The 24,750-nt window shown below is 44.3% G+C and overlaps 1 protein-coding gene across 1 annotated transcript in view; it reads right to left on the reverse strand.

Moving 5' to 3' along the window:
* Nucleotides 1-3,941, reverse strand: part of LOC101942773 (transient receptor potential cation channel subfamily V member 6) — a 43,491-nt gene extending 39,550 nt beyond the window's left edge. The window contains exon 1 of the mRNA XM_005281668.4: nt 3,166-3,941. Within this exon, the coding sequence (XP_005281725.1) occupies nt 3,166-3,293 (128 nt within the window). The 5' untranslated portion in view covers nt 3,294-3,941. The remainder of the gene's footprint in view (nt 1-3,165) is intronic.
* Between the last annotated feature and the right edge of the window lie 20,809 nt (nt 3,942-24,750).

Raw genomic sequence — 24,750 nt, forward strand, 5'->3', positions numbered from 1 at the left:
TCATGAACCACCTTTTTCTAAGTCTTCACATGACCCAACCATCTCAGTTGATACTCCCTCAGCTTTTCCATGATGGGGCCTATCTGCATTATGGCTCATACTGTTTTGTTGCATAGACAATCAGCTCTCATCTTGTCCGGTGTCCACCTGAGCATTGCCATTTTGGGAGTGTGAAGTAGTTTTTTTCTCTCTTCATCATTGGCCAGCACTCTGACCAGTACATACAGAACAATTTTCTAGGAACACTGTCATAAGCCTTCTCTAAATCCACAAACACTCAGTGCAGCTCCATGCATTTCTCCCTGTATGCCTCTTACACTATTTGGGCTGAAAACACTGCATCCATTATTAACTTTCTTGGCATAAACCCAAATTGTTTGTTTCATACCTGATGCTACAGTCCACCCCCGCACCCCCCCCCCCCCCACCTTCTCCATAATTATTTTCAGGCATTTCACAGTGTGACTCATTAACGTGATGGGATGGTAATTGCTGCATTCTTGCACATCTCCTTTATACTGGCTTTTTATAAGGTAATACACCTAAATCCTATGCAAATTTCAGAGTTCACCTCCACAGATAACCTCACAAAGCAGACACATGGATGTGAGCTGCCAAATTCCCAGCATCCCATGCCCAGTTACATGCTGTGCAGGGGAGGAAATGCTGCTTAGCAGTAAAGGAATGTCAGGGGAGAGGAAAAGTGAACTCAAAGACCCTTCTTTTTCAGTGTGAAATGCTGTCACGTTTGCTACACTCTGTCACCCCTGTGGGCACTGTTATATAATGCAAGATTAAACTGTGGAAATAGCTCAATAAGATTCAAAGAAGGATGGACACACATGAGTAATTACTACAGCTCTCAATCCCTCTGCTTGTCAACTGGAAGAGATCAGGAAGAAATTCTGTTATTGTCCCATCATACAAATATTACGCAACAAGGCAAATTATAAAATCAGCTGCTATCTGAGATAGAATTGTGGACTAGACAGACAAAGAGAGCCAAATTCTGCACTAGTTTCAGCACTGATTATAATGGGATAGTTTGGAGTGCAAGGAAAAGGAGAATATTACTGTCTATCCAGTATGTGTTTTCTATTGTAGTGGTAGAACAAGTTAATCAAGAATACTCCGGGGCAGTATCTGACCACCAAGACTGCAAAAACAAAATTACCCAAATGCAGTGCAAGCCTCACTGGCTTACACTAGTTTTTTTCCAAAAACTTGGAGCAGTGAAGGATTTCTAGGGACAGTTCAATAAGTAAGTCACCAAATTGGAAGATTTCTGGTTTCCCTTCATTTCTGCCTATACATGGATTACAAAACTCAAATCCACAAAGCAGCCTCCTTGTAAAACATTCCCTCCCTCTCCCCAAAGGAAGGGGCTAGATATATTTGGGGAGAAAAAGATTTCCACAGGCTAGTATGACTTAAAACTTTTCTACCTTTAAAAGCATTTTCTCTCTCTTCTGTAATATTACCTCTCCGTAACATTTTGTATTAAAGGCTTGATCAAATTCAGTGGCACCTTATTCAGCAGCTAGGAGGTTAAGCTCTAAGGGCCATCTTTTTGTTCTCTGATTGTACAGTGCTTAGCACAGTGCGGTCTTGCTATTTTAATACAAATAATAACAATAATAATAAAGGGAGAGAATAAAGGTTTAAAGATGAGACTCAGGGCTTCTCTCCATGGGGAAAGTGACTGACAGAACTCTAGTGGTATAAACATAGTGCATCTGCCATAGCTATGCCGGTATAACTCCCTGTGGGGACTTTATTGTATGCCAGTGTTGCTTATAGAAGTGACATAAGCTGTATAGAAGGGGTATTGGAAAGGAAGGAATGTTCACATCCCCCCACAACTATCAAGTGTGTGCATTTGGAAGGGATAAGCCGAAAGGCTGTTTGGATCTCTATGAACATTCAGAAATTATGTATGAAGAGGGCTTTCACAGGCAACTATGAAAAACAAGTTCTCAGAAGCTCTTAGAGCTCTCTAAGTGAACGTGTGCAACACATCAGCCTAAAGACTGTCATCTCTGTAAAGGTCTGCTATAGAAAAATCCCACAGCTCCACAAACTGAGCATGCACAGAGTACACTTCATCCTCATTGCTGAAATGCAGCTGCATCTCCTGCATCTCTTCATACAACAAGAGAAAGGCACCATCAGCAGCAAAGAGCTTGATCCAACACTTACTAAGGTGATGGGCAATATAGTTCATACAGACAAGCTCTGAGCACCTATAACTCCCCCTGGAGAAGAAGATTAAGCCCATTGCTGCTCTGCACCTTGGGTAGTCACCTATGCCTGTGCCAAGTGGGTGCAAAACATCAGTCTGATCCAGTAGCATTTTATACCCACTTGGCACAAGTGGCTGTGCAGGGTGCAGGACAACAATGCTTTGGACCAGCTGTGCTCAGGGAGAAAAGAAAGGCAAAGGGTTTCAGGGAGGTAAGAAGCAATTCCTCTGAAACAAGCCATCATTTTTTCAAAGCAAGCAGTTATGGCAGCACTAACACACACACAATTAGCAAGTACATGAATTTCATGCTGATGCTTCATAAGATGTTTTGCACAAAAACACTCTCATATTGACATGACCTTTCTGAATGGCAGCTGGAGAGGGAGCATAAATGACATATTTTTAAGGGAGTGAAATCAGTACTTGTGAAAGCAAGGAGCAGATACTACTAGTACTATCCTGCAGCCCTTTGTTATTCCAGCCTTGGGAACTATAATCAGTTGTCCCGATTCCCTTCAATACTGCCCTACAGAGCTCCCCCTGGCAATTCCAGTCCTGGGAACTTCACACAGTTCTGCCGATGCCTCTCTATCCTAACACGCCCCCTGCTATTCTAGCGCTGCATCCCTCTTGAGCAGAAATTGCATATTGTGCCCAGTTATGCAGTAGGCTTACACAATGCATTCATGGGGACGAAATTGAGACCCACTAAGCTCATTTCACCGATGAGCAGAGATAAAATTTGAAGTCCAGAGATATTCCTCCTTAAAAAAATCTGAAAGAGAGACAAATAGAAAAGTGCGCAAGCACTCGCTGAGTTTATCTACCGTCAGAAAGTCATGGGCAAAGAGACATACAAACTTTAACAAAGAAAGCAGCATGTGGAGGAGAAAAGGCAAGAACGCTGAGCGACACTGTACCTTTTCTGCTGCAGCAGGTGGATTTCATCCAGACGCCGAGCCCAGTATTTTTTGCCTTGTAACTTGTGTCTGAGCATGTTCCAGAGCTGGATGAAAGGTTTGCTATTCCCAGGCAGAGGCAACCCCATTGTCTTTTTCCTTTCTCCTCCTTTTCTTCAGCTGTAGCAGCCTTCTATACCAAAGCAGAAGCCAGCAACCCTCACCCAGAAATATTTAAGGCAGTCTCACTGAATGGCCCTGGGCTGACTCTCCTCTCCCAACTACTGCCCGGGATCGCCTATACGCAACTAGCTCAGATGTAACAGTTCAAAAAGAAAAATGTAAAAAAAATAAGCTCTCTAACAGTAACCACCTCTGGCTAGCAGATCATCCTGAGCCACGCCGACCATCAGAATGAAACGAAACAGGGAGAGCAGCGAGTTGATCTCCAAAATAACCCACCCCAAAGTGTGTCTGATTTGGAGACAGCCACTTGGGATCCTATGCTTCAGGTGCTCTGACCCTGCCCAGCTGCTGAGGAATATCTAAGGCTTCAGCTCCTAATATGTCTTTTCCATGTCTAAAGTCTAGGATTTAGAGAAATTTCTTCCTTATCCACCCCTGGCTACCTCTGGGAAGGTGCATCTGAGCGGTGGGACCTGGAAATAGACAGAGGGCTGCGCAGATCAGGCAGAGCAGCATCTAGCTCTGTGAGCATATGAGAGTGTGTCCTGAAAGATACTATCTGCTGGGAAGGCACCAAAGCACAGTACAAAGGAGGCCACACCTCCCAACTCGCCTCTCCGCAAATCACATCACAGACACAGCTTGTGTTTAAGGAGCTGGCCTGCCTGCCCCATCCCCACCTCTCTCACTCACACACACACACAAACCCGCGCGCACGCATACAAAATAATTTCCAATCTCCAAATCTTTTAGGAGGTGGGAGAAGAGTTTAAAGATATTTGTATAGAAAGACTTGAGCCTCCGGAGGCCTCCCTTTCCTCTTCCTTCCCCCCTCCCCCTGCATTCTCTCTGACTTTCTCTCTCTACCTTGTTTCGTCTGTACAATGTATGTAAGGAGAGTGAAATTTACCATTTGTCTGTACTATTCTTTCATTGTTGGAAAAAAGCACAAAATGATTCCATGGGCTTGGGGTATTGATAAGCAGGAGCAAAGACAGTAGGGGATATTACCTGAGAGCAAAGAAACTATGGGCCAAACCCTGCAACAAGGCACACAAAGACAATAGGAGTTTTGCCATGATTCAGTGGGCACAGGATTAGCCTTAGTCTTTACTCAGGCTACATTCCCATTGTAGTCAGTAGGGATTTTGTCTGAGTAAGGTCTGAAGGACTTGGCATTGGACATGAAGCAGAATCAGCATTTAGAAGCATAAATCTGAAGGGGGGGGGCTTTGGGGAAGAAAGGTGAGTAAAACACCAAAATAACCAGGGGAAGGAGAATAAAGATTAATCTGCAGGGGCTGATGCAGGTAACCTAACAGGTCTTTCTGATCTCTAACTCCTAGGATTCTCTGAATCAGGCAGTCTAAGTGTAAGTGTCAAACTGAACTGACCTGGAATAAAACATAAAATTGTCACTGATAAAGTTGCAGATGACACAAAAATTGGGGGAGTAGTAAATATTGATGGGGATAGGTCCTGATGCAGAGCAATCTGGATTGCTTGATAAACTGGGTACAAGCAGGGGCAGCTCCAGGCACCAGCGCAGCAAGCGCGTGCCTGCGGCGGCAAGCTGCGGGGGGCGGCAGTCAGGCTGCCTTCGGCAGCATGCCTGCGGGAGGTCTGCCGGTCCCGCGGCTTTGGCGGTAATTCGGCGGCGGGTATGCCGAAGGCACGGGATCGGCGGACCTCCCGCAGGCATGCCACCGAAGGCTGCCTGACTGCCATGCTTGGGGCGGCAAAATACATAGAGCCTGGGTACAAGCAAACAATATGTGTTGTAATACTGCTAAATGTAAATTTCTATACCTAGGAACAAAGAATGTAAGCCATACTTACACAGTGGGGGACTCTATTCTGGGAAGCAGTGACTCTGAAAAAGATTTGGGGGTCATGGTGGATAATCAGCTGAACATGAGCTCCCAATGTGACACTGTGTCCAAAAGGGCTGATGTGATCCTTGGATCCATAAACACAGGAATCTTGAATTGGAGCAGAGACAGAGAGGTTATTTTACCTCTTTCAGAGTAGCAGCTGTGTTAGTCTGTATCCGCAAAAAGAACAGGAGTACTTGTGGCACCTCAGAGACTAACAAATTTATTAGAGCATAAGCTTTCATGGTCTACAGCCCACTTCTTCGGATGCATACCGAAGAAGTGGGCTGTAGTCCACGAAAGCTTATGCTCTAATAAATTTGTTAGTCTCTAAGGTGCCACAAGTACTCCTGTTATTTTACCTCTGTATTTGGCACAAGTGCAACCACTGCTGGAATACTGTGTCCAGCTCTGGTGTCCACAGTTCAAGAAGGATGTTGGTAACTTGGAGAGGGTTCAGAGAAGAAACATGAGAATGATTAAAGGATTAGAAAACCTGCCTTATATTTATAGACTCACAGAGCTCAATCTATTTAGCTTAACAAAGAGAAGGTTAAGAGGTGACTTGATTACAGTCTATAAGCATCTACATGGGGAACAAATATTTAATAGTGGACTCTTCAGTCAGACAAAGAAAGGTATAACATGATCCAATGGCTGGAAGTTGAAGCTAGACAAATTCAGACTGGAATTAAGGTGTAAATTTTTAACAGTGAGCATAATTAACCATTGGAACAATTTACCAAAGGAAGTGGTGGATTCATCATCACTGAACATTTTAAAATCAAAATTGGATGTTTTTCTAAAAGATACTGTAGAATTATTTTGGGTAAAGTTCTATGGGCTGGGTAATAAAGGAGGTCGGACTAGATGATCACCAGGGCCAGCTCCAGGCACCAGCTTACCAAGCAGGTGCTTGGGGCGGCCACTTCGGAGGGGGGCGGCACGTCCAGCTGTTTGGCAGCAATTTGGCGGAGGTCCCTCACTCCTGCTCGGAGCGAAGGACCTCCCACCGAATTGCCGCTGCAGATCACGATCACGGATTTTTTTTTTTTTTGGCTGCTTGGGGCGGCCAAAACCCTGGAGCCGGCCCTGATGATCACAATGATCTCTTCTGGTCATGGAACTTATGAATCTCTGAACTCGGCGGGGGGGGGGGGGGGGGGAGGTGCATTCCTCACTGCAATCAGTGACGGCTCAGAGATTAATGCCAGCCAGGAGAGACAGCAGGTGGTGGGAGGGATACAGTCTTTGGATAATTAAATCAACACACACAGCCCTCCTGTTTTTCCTGGAAAGTGGGAGGAGTAGGCAAGCCAGGGTTGAAGTTAGATAAGGCTCTTAGATACCAAGATGATAGGCATCTTACAAATACCTAAGGTAGATAGACAGATAAGTCCCCATTTAGTTGAGCTGCTCTCCCCACCCCCGCTGTTGGGTTACTGGCTCTTGGCGCATAGTTGGCATTCTCTCTCTGGGGGGTGGGGTGGGGGCATTGTCATACCTGCAGGCTAAGGCTAACAATCAGAAGGACTCTAGTGTGTAAATGTTACACCTCTAATTTAAATAGATTAAACCCAGTGCTGATTGTACAGCCACTACAGACCAGCAGTGGGAAAGGGTTCTCTCTCTCTCTCTCTTCCCCCATCCCAATGTTGTGTAGGGAAAATGTGTCAATTTGCACTGATGCAGGGAAAAGAAATGTAATTTTGTAACTAGTGTCATCGTGCAGCCCCAAGGGCATAGAGAAGGGTGGGCAGTGCAGTGTGAGTGATGTGTCTCAAGGAGACAAGGGGCTGGTCACTTTAAAAGGTGATGTGGCTAGGTGAAAGGGAATGTATAGCAAAAAGAAGAACAGGAGGACTTGTGGCACCTTAGAGACTAACCAATTTATTAGAGCATAAGCTTTCGTGGACTACAGCCCACTTCTTCGGATGCATATAGAATGGAACATATATTGAGGAGATATATATACACACAGACAGAGAGCATAAACAGGTGGGAGTTGTCTTACCACCTCTGAGAGGCCAATTAATTAAGAGAAAACAAACTTTTGTATGTATAGCGATACACATTCCTTCCCAAAGCTGTCCCAAGCAGCTCTAAGTGCTGCCCCTTTGCAGTGGTACCACAATGTAGCCATGGATGAAAGAGGATACAAGGATGCACAGCGTCTGCAGACTAGAAACACAGTTACTAGCTCAGCCACACACAAATACACACACATACATACTTGGGGAGCTGGTCCTTCAGCTTCAAACACACTTGAGCTAAAGAAGTATTCCAACAATAATTGTAGGTCTCTGACCCTTTCTGTGGCACAGCCACTGGAGGGCATCATGACACAACACACATACGCACACAGCACCCAGACATTGCAAGAGGGCATTTTCTCTGCTTACAGCAGTGAATGTGGTCAAGGTGAATTGCCAGCATGGTCAACAGATGGAAGCTGGCTACACCATGGGAGAACATTCCAGAGGCCAAAGCTGGTTGTCAGACAAAACATTGTAAAGATCTTTGTGGGTGAAGGAAGGCTGCAGAGCATGTGTAATAGTGATCTCATGGAAAGATGACACACAACACAATGGTCAGAGCAAGTGGTAATGACAAGGGGGGATGATGGTTCTGTGGTGGCACACATTCAGGTATCTTTTGGGGGAAGCTCAATCAGCATTGTGTACATCACAGCCAGCACAGGCCTGGCCTTGAGAGCAAGTGAAACAGCAGAGATAAGTCAGTAGATGGTACTATTTGGTGGAGAGACAAATGAAAAACAGAGATAGTCACAAGGACAGAGAATGGCCATTTGTACATGTCTACTACAAGTTAAGGGGAACTGCAAAACCACATTGACCACTGGGAACATGCTGTTTGGTCATATGGTCTTGCCATGGTTATAAAACAGTCCTTCTGCTCTCTTCTGGACATAGTGTACTTCTGTCATCACCACCAGTTGCTAGCTATCCATAAGCCACGTAGAGCACTAACTGAGCAGATATGTGGTTTCCCATTCTTGTTTTCATGCATCAAATCTTGCTGTGTGTGGATTTGCACTAGATGGCCTAATCAGTCCCCAGTATTTCCCATTCCAGTGCAAGGAAATGTTGTTTTAAATCAGTGGACTGGGAGTCAAGAGTTTTACGTTCTACTTTTAGCTTTGACACTGACTCACTGCAAGACCTTGTGCAAGTCACTTCCCCTCTCTGTGCCTGAGTCATCAGCAAAATGAAAATAACAATACTTCCCTAACTCTTAGTGGTATTTTGAGGCTTAAAGGGCCTAATCTATACCCAAAGTTACATTACGCAACAGCCAGCATGAATTCCAGCTATTAGCCTAGAGCAAACTGGACCCTTGTCTTTTAAAGTCTATTTCAATGATGGTCGAGTCAGAAGAAAACATCAGGATCATGTCTGTTTGCAGCGTGATATAGCAACACTAGAGCCTTTGCCCTTGGGTGTTGACAATCTGGAGGAGCTGAGGCCAATGGAGGAGGCAGTTTTATTGTCTTGACTGTAATCAAAATCGTTGATGCCAGCATATGCAAATTAAATTATAGTCACAAATGATTCTATAGGGTATGGATTCCTTTAGTCTAAATGGCTCTGACCCTTGCATTCCTTGTTCTCGCAAAACTCCTGTTGACTTCAGTGGGAATTTTGAGTTCCCAAGGAATGTAGAATTGGATCCAATATATTTAACTTGTGACAAGTCAGAATGATCTCTCTCTCTCTCTCTCTCTCTCTCTCTCTCTCTCTTTCTCTCTCTCTTCCCCCCTTTCACTCACAAGGTCCAAACATCTCCTTAGGAATAGAAAAAAATACCAGGGAGAAGAGATGCTTCAAATATTACTCCAAATAGGAAATGGTAAAGTGCACCTTATTCTGCTACAATATCTGCAATGTGAAGAGCAGCTAATGGGTGTGATGGAGGATATTATAAGGGTGAGGGAGGATGTTCCATCTAAGGAAGAAGCTATGTGTATCTACATGCTGCAAGAGCCCCTCACGAGACTTAGATCTCTGTTAAACAGAGAACAGACAACATGGCAGCTGATGGTATTAGCAGAACTTGCTCATGATGAGAGCATAGAGGAGATTCTAGTTTTGGTAAACTTATGTTCTTTTGTGGTTGTACTTGGGTGTAACTTTAACTTTCCTCCCCAATCCATGCCACTCACCTGATGGACACATGAGGCTCTTTGCCTCAATAACAATACCTAGCACTTAGAACAGGTTTTACATCTTCAAAGCACTGAGCAGCCATTAACTAACCAATATTCACATCATCTCTGTGGGCTAGAAGTATAGTCACACCCATTCTACACTTGCAGAAACTGGGGCGGAGTGAGGTCAAGTGACTTGCCCAAGGCCAGGCTGAGATTAGGGCTCCAGTGTTGGCTCCCAGTCCTGTGCTCCGTCCACTCCCTAAAGCCCTAAAGCCCTCCTTCTTTTGCTTCCTCTTTGTTCAACCTGCTTGAAACAAGATTACAGGATCTCATTTGTGATCCAAATCACAAACGGATTCCACCTCACACCTCAACTTTTCCTCTTAGATGGCTCCTATTTCACAAATCATGAGACTGATACAGCCATTCCGGAGCAAGGGAATGGTTCATACAGTCAGGGATATGCTGCCATCTTCAGACAAAGAGTATAAGTGCATCCAACAAGCTATTTACATTACCTTTTTAGATTTTGAATTACACTGCAAGTCCTACCATGTTAGAGGATAGTGTTACAACACAACAGTTCCTCAACCAAGTTATAGTAGCTTACATATGCGGACAGCACCAAGCCACATTATGCTTCTGTAAAGATAATATGTAAATGCATAAAAATACATATTGAAGTAAAACAAAACTAAGCAGTAGTGAAATATAGTACAATGCCTAGGGATTCTAGGAAGAGCATGCTAATAATACTATCTCACAGCTCTTTACAAAATTTTATCTTGAGGGGTCCAAGAGTGGTGTATACACGTGGATCACTCATCCCACCAACCAGTAAAGTGCAGCTACCACCAAGGTGGAGCTTGGCAGCTGTTGAACTCTGCCAAGTACATAACAGTTTAGGTTAGGAACTGAAGAATCTTGTATTCAATTGAAAATGCAAGGGTAATTTGATGAAGCTAGGCTACACCTAACTAACCCATATAGAAAAAGTCCTACAGAATTTAATTGAGAATTGATAACCTTTCAATGGAATTTTTAATTGACCTATTAAACTGTATAGGGTGATTTAAAAATTCCATACAAATTATATAATTCCCTTTTAAATTATATAGGGTAAAACATCCTTATTAAATTATATAGGACTTTTCCTTAAAGTGAATTGTGATGTGGCCAGGACACTAAAACCAAAAAGTGTCATGTGTCAAGGGCTCTTTAATGGCCCATGTCTTTGTTGATATCTTGAGCAGCACTATGTGCCCCTAATACCATGCTGGGTCAATGGGCTCCATACTCAGTCAGCGGGAAGAGCATTCCCTTCACTAGCTCATGCAGCATTCTGGATGTTCCTGGTAGGTATTGCATCCAAGTGGCACATAGGCTAAAATCTATGTAGCTGGTGAAATCTGATGAAATCACAAGACCCCAAAGTAGTCTCATAGACTCATAGACTTTAAGGTCAGAAGGGATCGTGATCATCTAGTGAGTCTGACCATAGAACCTCACCCACCCACTCCAGTGGTGAGCTGGAGCCGGTTCGCACTGGTGAGCTGGAGCCGGTTCGCACCAGTTCGCAAGAACCGGTTGTTAAATTTAGAAGCCGGTGTAGAACCAGTTCCTAAAGGGGTGGGCGGGTGAGCAAACTCCGGTCCGCAAGCCACATCCGGCCCGCGGAACCGTCCTGCCCAGCCTGCCTGAGCTCCCAGCTGGGGAGGCTCCCCTGGCCCCTCCCCCACTTCCCCCCCCTCACAGAGCCCCAGCATGCCGCGCTGCCAACGCCAGCGCGCAGGGCACCTCTGCAGTTCCTGCCGCTTTGAGTGGCATGATAAGGGGATGGGGCTGCGAGCTCCAGCGGCCATGCAGCATCCTTACACAGCAGCATGGTAAGGGGGCCAGGCCGGGGCTGGCTGAGGGGTTGGATAAAGGGCAGGGAGTGGGGGCAGAGGCTCTGGGGGGGGCGGTCAGGGGACGGGGAATGGGGGGGGGGTTGGGTAGGCGTGGGAGTTCCAGGAGTCTGTTGGGGTGGTGGTGGATGGGGTCAGGGCAGTCAGGGGACAGGGAGGAGGGCGAGTTGGGTAGGGGGTGGGGTCCTGGGGGGCAGTTAGGGTGGGGGGTCTCAGGAGGGGGTCGTCAGGGGACAAGGAGCGGGGGGGTTGATGGGTTGCAGGTTCTGAGGGGGGCAGTCAGGGGCAGGATGTGGGTTGGGATCGGATGGGTGGTGGTGGTTGGGGGAGACAGGCACGTGGGGCTTATACTCACCGGCGGCTGGGGGGTGTGTGTCTTCACTCACTCCGGGTGAAGTACCTGCCACTGAAATGCCACCGAAAACCCAGAGTGAGTGAAGACACCTCCCACCCCCCGCCGATGAAGTGCCTCTGAGGACCCAGTAGGGAACCGGTTCTTAGGATTTTGGGAGCTCATCACTGACCCACTCTTGAAAAAGACCCCTGACCTCTAGCTGAGTTATTGAAGTCCTCAAATCATGGTTTATAGACTTCAAGTTACAGAGAATCCACCATTTACACCAGGGCTGCCCAGAGGGGGGGGGGGCAAGTGGGGCAATTTGCCCCAGGCTCCAGGCCCCGCAGGGCCCCCCATGAGAATATAGTATTCTATAGTATTGCAACTTTTTTTATGGAAGGGGCCCCCCGAAATTGCTTTGCCCCAGGCCTCCTGAATCCTCTGGGTGGCCCTGATTTACAGTAGTTTAAACCTGCAAGTGACCCATGTCCCATGCTGCAGAGGAAGACGAAAACCCCCATAGTCCAGCTGCAGTTAAGCCAGTAGTCTTAAGGTATGTTGGGAGTTTAAAAAAAATTCCACTTTGAAGCAAAAACTTTGAACTATCACCCCAGCTGCAAAGTTAGGAACATGATAAAAGGGTAAAAGTCTTGCAAAAAAAAACAAAAAACAAAAAACAAAACCCATCTCTCCCAGGTTTGACATTCATTGCAGTCAAATTTAAGAGTCTGTGCTTTCCCATTCAAGTAGGAGATTGTTTTTATCTGGGGGGGTTTAATTTCAGAGATCAGCTCTTTGGGAAATTCACAGGCTGCAAAGATGTTTAATTTCCCTGACGCTGTTAAAAGTAAGAGCATTTCAAGTTCATTTTCTAGCAATTATATATACTAATCTTTGAATTATCTCCTAAATTAGCTGGGGCCAGGGCCATCCTTACTCATACACAAAATATGCAGTTGCATAGGGCACCCAAATTTCCTGGTGCCCTGTGCAGCTGCGTGCTGCTCCAGCCCCTGCTCCGGCTCTTCCCTAGGGCCCCTGCTCCGTCCTGCCTCTTCCCCGCCCCAGCCCTGCTTCTTCCTGCTCCTGCCAGGGTTGGCTCCAGGCACCAGCATAGCAAGCAGGTGCCTGGGGCGGCCAATGAAGAAGATAAGAGATTTCCTAATAGGTTGTTTCCTCCCTTCATAGCTATGACTCCAGAAATTCTCTAGGCACTTAGCCCCCTGCAGCCTCCAGTAAGCCTGAGATTATCATATTGCTGTGGTGCAAATTATTTTTATTCACTATATTTCAGTACTTTAGTTTCTTTTGTAGTTTGGGGATGCTGCAGACGGTAGTGCTGGTGAGTGATGCAGTAGAGGGCACCCATCTCATAGAGTCAACACTGAAGTTAATAACATAGCATAATATTAGGGAGTGCTGTGTTGGAAGGTGACTTGGTAGGGGGGTTTACTTCTCCCTGATTCAGTACTGATCTCAATGCTCCATCATAGTGGTAGGGAGCACCGCATAGTCTAGCATTCCACAACACTAGTTCAGGCTGACTCAGAGGGTACAGGCACCCACTACAGAATCATCAACACGGCTTCCTACTGCACTGAGGTTATTTCTGGGTCTCCAGTCCAAGTGTCCTAATCTGACTTTACTTAGCTATGAGACCCGATGAGATCACAGCTCAGGGGTGGCATGATTGCAATATGGTGTAACAATGCATACCAGTACATATTCCTCTCAACCCTTCTCTTCGCTGCACCAAGAAGTGAGTTACTGCCCTCTAGTGGTGTGATGAGAATGTCAGGTCAAGGTTTTACCATGTTTCTCTGTTTTTAACAAACTTCTTCAAAGTGCAGTTAAGGTCTGAAAAATGACAGCTGTGTAAAAATGGCACTTCGTTACTCAACACATCTGCTACCACTGTGCCTGAATCATACCTGTCCCTACTTCACTGACTCAAATACATTTTTTCTCCTGTTAGAACCATAGAGCCACCAAAACTCAAGAGCTTGAATTACGGTTGTCAATTTTGGTTGGACTTATTCTTAGAGGCTTCCTCATATGACACAATCTTTCATTAAAGATTAATCTTTAATTCCTGGAGACTCCAGGACAATATTGGAGGGTTAGCAACCTCTAGATGGAGTCTATTCTTCATGCACCATCATCCTAAATTTCTGCTGGAACTCAGTGAATTATTCACTGCAAAAAAAAAAAGGCATCCAACAAATTTGGCCATTGTTTCTGCTCATGAATTATTTGAGAACCTACCAAAATGTCTGTGAATCTCTTCAGCATTTGCAAATATTTACTGAATAGTTTTTACAAACAAATGTCAGTTTATGGGATGTTCACAAACTAGCAATTTCATTGATGTCTTTGGCTCTTTGCTGTTTGTGGGTCCAGTTGGTTGTATGTTACATCTACTGTTTCTAGACCTTAGGTGAACAATTGAAACTTTTAAAACAGAAGAATAATGATTGCTGAGAAAGAGAAGCAATTAACTTTCTTGTCTGAATTTGTGGATGAATGACTATTTGTATTAAAATTCACGAACATTTTGGGATTTATGAACTTCTTCACAAATAAATTGGCAACCATCTAAATCTTTGTAAATAATGACTAGTATCTCCTGAAATACCACCAAAAAAGCTGCCACACCTATAGCTTTTTTGTATTAATACCTGTCCGCTGAATTTTGATGATGGAAAATTTATCATTGTTGAAAGGTGGGACACACAGGAGTGCTGAAAGCTTTATTTCCTGGTTAACAAAAGGTTTAATGCATAACCCTTGTCACATGGCAGGAGTGAATATCCACTTATTCTAGGGGGTCCTTTTACAACCATGACCAATGATTTCAGAAGAAGAAAGTGTCCAGCTAGACACCAAGACAATCACTGCCCTGGACACCTTACAGTGTAGGAGGCAAACTTTTCCTGATCTGTCCTACCTAGGACGTAATTCTCATGTGACCTTCTACCCAGTGCCAGAAACTGTTGTCAATCCTCCTAAACTCCAGCTTCACCCATGATTCACTCAGAAACCCTCCTAACTTCACCAAGACCCAACAACACCACGTGATCCATCTATTTTCTAATCTGTTGCCTCCTGGGTTAGGATGCAGCAGCAGGGTGGGGATTCAGCCTAGAGTAGAAGTTTGAGGGAAAGGCTTGGTGGTGAGAGTGAGGGAAGCAGCAGGGAGGACACAGGATTGAGTTGGGGGCCATCTTGGGTGATGGGAGAGTTGAAAGAATCATATAAAGGTGGGGCTGGAAGAGATCTCAAGAGGTCGTCTAGTCCATCCCCCCATGCTGAGGCAGGATCAAGTATATCTAGAGGGAAAGGAAACTGGGAATAGATGCTTGATTAGAAGTTATTCTTGCATATGTGACCGTCATGTCTGTTGTTGGGAAGGAGTCACTCCCCAAACCTGTGGGATACAGTTTTAGGAACTTGGGATTCATCTTCCTGTAGTGCATTGAACATCCCATGTGCTTGATTCCTCATGAGAGCAAGAGGGTTACTGACTGACATTGTGGGCCCTCATTACTTCCCAGCTTCTTCTAGTTTCAAGGTCCTCGGATACAGGGCAGGTCTCCTGGGCTGCCCCAAACATACTGTAGGTCAGTGATTTATAGCCTGTTCAGTGTGATCTTCATCCAGATCCTGCGTCCAGAGCGTTTTTCCATCTGAGCATCCTCCATCCACCCAAGGGCATTTTTCCACACTACATTCTTTGGAGTCACTGAGTTTATCCAGAGACATGCTTAGCAAATACACTCTCCTAACTCACATCCTCCTCTCTGTGAAATTAATCATGAGGCTAGAGTCAATAGCTCCGGAGGCAAGAGTAATTCTAATAACAACTTTCCCTCTTTAAGTTCCTATTTCCTGGGATTGATTGATCAATTATAAAAATTAACTCCTGGTCAATGCTCATTTAATATGCATCTAATCTGCTATCCCAGTTCCCACCATTAACAGATCAGATTATTGGCTCATCCAATCAGCATTTTGCTTTCTGTCATAACAGATCTCTGTAATGTCATTTTCTGTTTTTTTTTCTCCAAACTATACAATAGACTATCTAATCTCTCTTCATATGGAAACCTTCCTTCCTCCTATGGCTATAACCTTTCCAATTTTGCTGCTTTTCTCTGAAACTTTTTAATCTATGTCCTTTTTGAGATGATGTGACCAAAACTGAATATAATGTTTGCGGTATGATTATGAACTGATTTATGCTACTTACTGGCATTATGTAGACTTTAGTTATCTGTGTGGAAAAGAAAGTGTGGCTATCTTTTCTTTCCCTCTTTCTCTTTTTTTACAGAGAGAACTGTATTTTGGCCACATAGAATTCCAAAATGACTGAAGAGATTTTCCTCAAGCTACCTACATAATGGAAATTTTCAGCCCAAATGGATCTTTTTCGCCTTGTCCCATTAGTTGGGGTCAGCTACTTTTATTCTTTGTCTCCAAGAGTTCTTGTTAAGTGCATCTTCCAAGCTGATGCCAACCTTCTTCATGTTCTCCTTCTGTGTCTTGAACCACTATTTTCTGGGTCTGCCTCGTGGTCTTTGTTCTGTGACTACTAGATCTTGTACTCTTAAAAATAGCAATAATGATCATAATAAATAAATAAAAATGTTTGGGGTCCATTCAAAAGCATTTTGTAGTTCAGATTTGACCCTCGGTCTGCTTATTGACTACCCGGGCATAGCCTATCAGCTCTCAACTTACCCAGCCTCCACCTGAGCATTCTCATTTTGACAGTGTGAAGTAGTTGTACTTTTCTCTTCATCATTGGCCAGCATTCTGATGCAAACATCACAGCTGGCCTAATCATGGTTGTATACACTTTGTTCTTTAGTTTACTTGTCATATTCTTATTACAGAGAATTCCTGTCAGTTCCCTCTTCCTGCAACTCCTAACATTCCCTCCACCTTCCCATCATGGCTTAATGATGAACCAAAGTATTTAAATTGTTGCATAGACTTTAACTCTATACCATCTAGCTTTACTGGCTTCTCATTGTCCCTCTCAACAAAGCACTTCATGTTTTCCATCTTGTGTTGGCTGATTTGTAAACCGTTTTCTTCTAATGCAGCCCTTCATCATTCTAGATCCCTTTCCAATTCGTATTAATCTTCACAGCACAACATGTCATTGGTGAAAAGCATGCTACGTGGAGCCTCTCTCCTAATACCCTGAATCAAGGTGTCCATTACAACAACAAATAGCAACGGACTTAAGACTAATCCTTGATGACCTACCCTCACAGTGAATGGTTCACTGTAGCCACAGTTTCTTCTCACGAGTGTTCTGCTACCCTTGTACTTGTTCATGATAGTCTGAACATATATCCTTGCAGATTGTGCAACTGCAGGCACCACCATATCAGTTCTCTAGGAACTCTGTCATAAGCTTTCTCTAAACCCACAAACACTAAATGCAATTCCTTGCAATCTCCCTGTACTTCTGTGATATTTGGGTTTCAAATACTACATCCATCCATTGTTGACCTTCCAGGCATAAACCCGAACTGGTTGTCACCTGCTTGGTGCTCCACTTTTTTACAAAGTCTTTTCTCAATAATTTTAATAATTTCATCATATGAACCATGAATTTGGTGGATTGGTAATTAGTATATTCTTGAACATCTCCTTTGAACCTGAAGATAGAGACTAGTATGCTCTTCCTCCAAGAGGAAACCCAGATGGATAATTTCTTAAAAAGTTATCAGCAAATAAAAACATGGGGAAACCATTTTCCAATGTTAACTATGGCTTACACTACCAATCAAATATTATAATTATTTCTATTATTATTTGTTAGCTAATCTTAACTCTACTATGTAGGCAATTTCTGTAACACTTTTACTAAATCTGTAAAGCCTTTTAAGATCCATTGGTATGAAGGCCGTTATATAAAATAAAGTATCAGAGGGGTAGCCGTGTTAGTCTGAATCTGTAAAAAGCAACAGAGGGTCCTGTGGCACCTTTGAGACTAACAGAAGTACTGGGAGCATAAGCTTTCGTGGGTAAGAACCTCACTTCTTCAGATGCAAGTAATGGAAATCTCCAGAGGCAGGTATATATCAGTGTGGAGATAACGAGGTTAGTTCAATCAGGGAGGGTGAGGTGCTCTGCTAGCAGTTGAGGTGTGAACACCAAGGGAGGAGAAACTGTTTCTGTAGTTGGATAGCCATTCACAGTCTTTGTTTAATCCTGATCTGATGGTGTCAAATTTGCAAATGAACTGGAGCTCAGCAGTTTCTCTTTGGAGTCTGGTCCTGAAGTTTTTTTGCTGTAAGATGGCTACCTTTACATCTGCTATTGTGTGGCCAGGAAGGTTGAAGTGTTCTCCTACAGGTTTTTGTATATTGCCATTCCTGATATCTGACTTGTGTCCATTTATCCTCTTGCGTAGTGACTGTCCAGTTTGGCCAATGTACATAGCAGAGGGGCATATAAAATAAAATAAAATAAAGGTTTTCTTTTAATAATAGCATGTTTAGATCATACATACTTGACAACCCTTAAAAGCTATAAATAAAGGTTCTAGTGGAAAAATACCAGGGACACACTTTTTAACAACAGTGAATATGGAGAGTTTGGGGGTCAGTTGTCATATAACATGATAAGAAGCTCTCAGGGCAATAGTGTAATGTTACTACATGCAGTGAATTTGAACTTAGTCACCTTTGAGATCCAACTCAGCCTTAACATCTATGATTCTGTGATCTCTGGAATGAATGACCAACCCCACAACCAGAAAAAAACAACCCCCCTCCCCCCACAAAAAAACAAAAACAAAAACAAACCCCATGCTATTTGTTTCCTGGGGCAAGACTATGAGGCAAACACAAACAAACTCATCATATATCTGAGCACAGGTATCACAGTAACGAGCATAGTACAAATTCCAAGACAGATAGATTAGATTAGATATTTGGAGGTCACACTGTCAAAAACACTGTGGGAAGAATGCATATTCCAGAATGATGCTCTACCATACTGCTGTGAGAACAGCAAAGATAGGCCATGGTACCGGAGAATATTTGGGCCAAACATAAAAAGATATTTTAAAAGTTCAGCATATGGTGCACACTTTATATTAAGTTTGTCTTGTAACAGGGAAATATTAACTGTTGGCTATTATTTTATTATTATGGAACAGGAAATATCTCTGAGAGGAGATGAGAGAGCTCCAGGCATGAAAGAGAAGGAGATACAGATAGGGACACACACACATTATCAAACTGTCTGTACTGGGCTATCTTGATTATCACTTCAAAAGTTGTGGTTTTTTTTTCTCTTACTTAATTGGCCTCTCAGAGTTGGTAAGACAACTCCCACCTGTTTATGCTCTCTGTATGTGTGTATATATATCTCCTCAATATTTATTCCACTCTGTATGCATCCGAAGAAGTGGGCTGTAGTCCACGAAAGCTTATGCTCTAATAAATTTGTTAGTCTCTAAGGTGCCACAAGTACTCCTGTTCTTTTTACACATGTAGAGAAACTCACACACTATATGTCCCAGCAGGGCCAGTATTTGGGAAGGTCAGTTCTTTATTGTTGTAGCAATCATTTGCCCCATCTGCCTTTTCAAACGATGTTGAAAATGCATCTTTTTCTCCAAATACCTTCATCTGCACAATTAAAATGGTTATTATATTTCCCATACACAAATAGCAAAACATTCCCATTCTGTCTGGCTGACTTTTGTTTCCTGGTAAGGAGTAAGAAAAGCAACTAAATAAAGTAAAAACAAATATAAGGTGTCTATGGGAGAGCACAGCATCAAACTCTCTGTACCAGCCATTTAGCAATGACTCAGAATCCTGAGTATTTTACCAACTTCAATGGAGCCAGGATTTCACCATTTATATTTAAAGGTACAACACCCGGAAAAGATAATTTTTTTCATTGCCCCAACATTTACATAGCTACATAGGCTACATGAGTATGGCAGATATGGGAAATACAGAGATAGAAACAGGGAGAGAGACTGGGAAAGAGGAACTTCTCCAAGTAGAAGGAAACTGGAGTGATTTCAATTTTGTTACTAATTCGGAAGTTAACATTGTCTGGGTTAAATTATAATATTCAGTGGCTATTTGGAGAATGTGATTAGAATAATGAGAATTAAATAAGAATAATCTCTCCGATAATCAGGATTTAAATTTTAAACACAGAGTTATTTGTTTACTTAGTTCTTTTCAACCTTGGACATACTGTCTTGTTGGAAAGGGATATCTAAATGTGTCAGTGATGGAGCTCACTAATATACAGGCAGTTTATGGTAGCAGCCGAGATAGCAAGTGAACCCCCGCACCTCCAGTTCCAAAGACGCCAGGTTCCCTTGGCACCCAGAGCCTAACATTCTACTGCCCTCATTCATCCTACCCTAATTGCAGCCTGGAAGGAGATTGTAACAGTGATTCGCATGTTTTAGCAAATGAAAACTTAAATCATGTGCTCTACTTCGGAACAGGCTCAAGGGAAATGAAGACAGAATCCAGCAGAACTGCCCATTCATGAAGAAAACATGTCAGAAAAATGTCAGAGATTCTCTGCCCGGGGAGGAATGAACGCAGTGGCCTGCCAGAGCACTTAGTGACTCCATGCAGCAGCCCCATGTGCCCTTGTTGCCAAGAAGGCTAACAGCATTTTGGGCTGTATAAGTAGGGGCATTGCCAGCAGATCGAGGGACGTGATCGTTCCCCTCTATTCGACATTGTTGAGGCCTCATCTGGAGTACTGTGTCCAGTTTTGGGCCCCATACTACAAGAAGGATGTGGAAAAATTGGAGAGAGTCCTACGGAGGGCAACAAAAATGATTACGGGGCTGGAGCACGTGACTTATGAGAAGAGGCTGAGGGAACTGGGATTGTTTAGTCTGCAGAAGAGAAGAATGAGGGGGGATTTGATAGCTGCTTTCAACTACCTGAAAGGGTGTTCCAAAGAGGATGGAGATCTCCTTCCTTAGAGGTTTCATAGAATCATAGAATCATAGAATATCAGGGTTGGAAGGGACCTCAAAAGGTCATCTAGTCCAACCACCTGCTCAAAGCAGGACCTAATCCCAACTAAATCATCCCAGCCAGGGCTTTGTCAAGCCTGACCTTAAAAACCTCTAAGGAAGGAGATTCCACCACCTCCCTAGGTAACCCATTCCAGTGCTTCACTACCCTCCTAGTGAAAAAGGTTTTCCTAATATCCAACCTAAACCTCCCCCACTGCAACTTGAGACCATTACTCCTTGTTCTGTCACCTGCTACCACTGACAACAGTCTAGATCCATCCTCTTTGGAACCCCCTTTCAGGTAGTTGAAAGCAGCTATCAAATCCCCCCCTCATTCTTCTCTTCTGCAGACTAAACAATCCCAGTTCCCTCAGCCTCTCCTCATAAGTCATATGATCCAGCCCCCTAATCAGTTTTGTTGCCCTCCGCTAGACTCTTTCCAATTTTTCCACATCCTTCTTGTAGTGTGGGGCCCAAAACTGGACACAGTACACCAGATGAGGCCTCAACAATGTTGAATAGAGGGGAATGATCACGTCCCTCGATCTGCTGGCAATGCCCCTACTTATACAGCCCAAAACGCCGTTAGCCTTCTTGGCAACAAGAGCGCACTGTTGACTCATATCCAGCTTCTCGTCCACTGTAACCTCTAGGTCCTTTTCTGCACAACTGCTGCCTAGCCACTCGGTCCCTAGTCTGTAACAGTGAATGGGATTCTTCCGTCCTAAGTGCAGGACTCTGCACTTGTCCTTGTTGAACCTCATCAGGTTTCTTTTGGCCCAATCCTCTAATTTGTCTAGGTCCCCCTGTATCCTATCCCTACCCTCCAGCGTATCTACCACTCCTCCCAGTTTAGTGTCATCTGCAAACTTGCTGAGAGTGCAGTCCACGCCGTCCTCCAGATCATTAATGAAGATATTGAACAAAACTGGCCCCAGGACCGACCCTTGGGGCACTCCACTTGAAACCGGCTGCCAACTAGACATGGAGCCGTTGATCACTACCCGTTGAGCCTGACGATCTAGCCAGCTTTCTATCCACCTTATAGTCCATTCATCAAGCCCATACTTCTTTAACTTGCTGGCAAGAATACTGTGGGAGACCGTATCAAAAGCTTTGCTAAAGTCAAGGAATAACACATCCACTGCTTTCCCCTCATCCACCGACCCAGTTTCCTCCTCATAGAAGGCAATTAGGTTAGTCAGGCATGACTTGCCCTTGGTGAATCCATGCTGACTGTTCCTGATCACTTTCCTCTCCTCTAAGTGCTTCAAAATTGATTCCTTCAGGACCTGCTCCATGATTTTTCCAGGGACTGAGGTGAGGCTGACTGGCCTGTAGTTTCCCGGATCCTCCTTCTTCCCTTTTTTTAAAGATGGGCACTACATTAGCCTTTTTCCAGTCATCCGGGACCTCCCCCAATCACCATGAGTTTTCAAAGATAATGGCCAATGGCTCTGCAATCACATCTGCCAACTCCTTTAGCACCCTCGGATGCAGTGCATCTGGCCCCATGGACTTGTGCTCATCCAGTTTTTCTAAATAGTCCCGAACCACTTCTTTCTCCACAGAGGGCTGGTCACCTTCTCCCCATACTGTGCTGCCCTGTGCAGCAGTCTGGTAGCTGACCTTGTTCGTGAAGACAGAAGCAAAAAAGTCATTGAGTACATTAGGTTTTTCCACATCCTCTGTCACTAGGTTGCCTCCCTCATTCAGTAAGGGGCCCACACTTTCCTTGATTTTCTTCTTGTTGCTAACATACCTGAAGAAACCCTTCTTGTTACTCTTAACATCTCTTGCTAGCTGCAACTCCAAGTGTGATTTGGCCTTCCTGATTTCACTCCTGCATGCCTGAGCAATATTTTTATACTACTCCCTGGTCATTTGTCCAATCTTCCACTTCTTTTTAAGGTTTTTAAGGTCAGGCTTGACAAAGCCATGGCTGGGATGATTTAGTTGGGATTAGGTCCTGCTTTGAGCAGGGGGTTGGACTAGATGACCTCCTGAGGTCCCTTCCAACCCTGATATTCTATGATTCTATGATTCTATGATTCTCTACGCCAACCTCCTACCATTGCTTTTTGTAAGCACATGCACTGAGGCATGGCACCCCGGGCCCAAAGGAGCCCAAGTAGACAGCCTGCACTCCCTTTCCAGTGGCCCCCATATCAATAATAGTAATTACTACTGTTAGCAGTAAGAACACCTAGCTCTTACGTGGTGCTTTTATCCGTATATCTCAGAGCACTTTACAAAGGAGAAGAAGCAGCATTATGCCCACATCTCACAGAGGGTGAATCCAAGCTACATAAGGTAGCAGTGATATGCACAGATTCCACAACAAGTCAGGTAGGTATAGACCCCTGGCCTTACCGCCCATGTCATGCCCCCTCCCACCCGCCTTTGCAACAGACACCAAATCAAGGCCTTGCATGCCTATTGCATGCCTATTGCATCTCACAGGGAGATTGAACACTCAAATGGAAAAGAGATCTAGAAGTGAAAAGACTTATCATTAGTGGAATACATCTGCTGGGTCTCACTGTGGAGATGGTTTTATTTCAGTGCTGCATGTGAGAGATCCTTATATAGCTTGTATATCGGTTTGCAAAGTATTTCGGGATGGGAGAAATGCAAGGTATTATCGGACCCTCACTCTTAGTCTATAAATGTCTCACTTTAGGGCAGGAGTGCAACAGTGTTTGGATGGGTCCCCAAATACAATTCTGAGTGCCCCAGTGTCAGGCATATGGCCAAATGAGCTAGCGAGGCTGCCTGACACACCTCCCTGCCTGATTGGCTGAGCAAGCCAGAACGCTGGTTCTTAGGCCCAGCAGCAGCAGGAGCTTGCTGGTTGCTCAATGCCCATGCCTTCTGGTGCTCATCTTGCTTCTAGCCCTGCTCCTGCCTAGATCATGACCTGCATACAACCCTGCTCCAGCCTAGACCCTGCCCTGCAACCAGCCTTGTTCCAGTCCTGTCCCAACCTGCTCCTGCCTCCTCAGACTACAGGTACTTCGGTTCTGACCCTTGGCTCTGATCTCTGACTCTGCCTTGTCCCTGGGCTCTTGCATTCAAACTCTGGTTCTGGCCCTTACTCTGCCCACTAGGTCTGACTCCTGTTCCATCCACTAGGCCAAACTGACACCCTCCCTACCCAACATAACCTGGACGTTTACATGGCCATCATGTTCCCCAGCTTCCCCAATCCCTAATGGATCTTGATGTTGCCCGTTCTCATGATTTCACCTTAAATCTTGATATATTTTGTGTTTTCTGAAAGCAACAGCTCCTGGAACCATTTGAGTACATCAACAGAGGGTCCTGTGGCACCTTTGAGACTAACAGAAGTATTGGGAGCATAAGCTTTCGTGGGTAAGAACCTCACTTCTTCAGATGCAAGTAATGGAAATCTCCAGAGGCAGGTATAAATCAGTGTGGAGATAACGAGGTTAGTTCAATCAGGGAGGGTGAGGTGCTCTGCTAGCAGTTGAGGTGTGAACACCAAGGGAGGAGAAACTGCTTCTGTAGTTGGATAGCCATTCACAGTCTTTGTTTAATCCTGATCTGATGGTGTCAAATTTGCAAATGAACTGGAGCTCAGCAGTTTCTCTTTGGAGTCTGGTCCTGAAGTTTTTTTGCTGTAAGATGGCTACCTTTACATCTGCTATTGTGTGGCCAGGGAGGTTGAAGTGTTCTCCTACAGGTTTTTGTATATTGCCATTCCTGATATGCTGAGCTCCAGTTCATTTGCAAATTTGACACCATCAGATCAGGATTAAACAAAGACTGTGAATGGCTATCCAACTACAGAAGCAGTTTCTCCTCCCTTGGTGTTCACACCTCAACTGCTAGCAGAGCACCTCACCCTCCCTGATTGAACTAACCTCGTTATCTCCACACTGATTTATACCTGCCTCTGGAGATTTCCATTACTTGCATCTGAAGAAGTGAGGTTCTTACCCACGAAAGCTTATGCTCCCAATACTTCTGTTAGTCTCAAAGGTGCCACAGGACCCTCTGTTGCTTTTTACAGATTCAGACTAACACGGCTACCACTCTGATACTTGAGTACATCAGAATCTCTATGAGCAGTAGCA

This window comes from Chrysemys picta, chromosome 1 (genome assembly GCF_011386835.1).
Source record: "Chrysemys picta bellii isolate R12L10 chromosome 1, ASM1138683v2, whole genome shotgun sequence".
NCBI lineage: Eukaryota > Metazoa > Chordata > Testudines > Emydidae > Chrysemys > Chrysemys picta.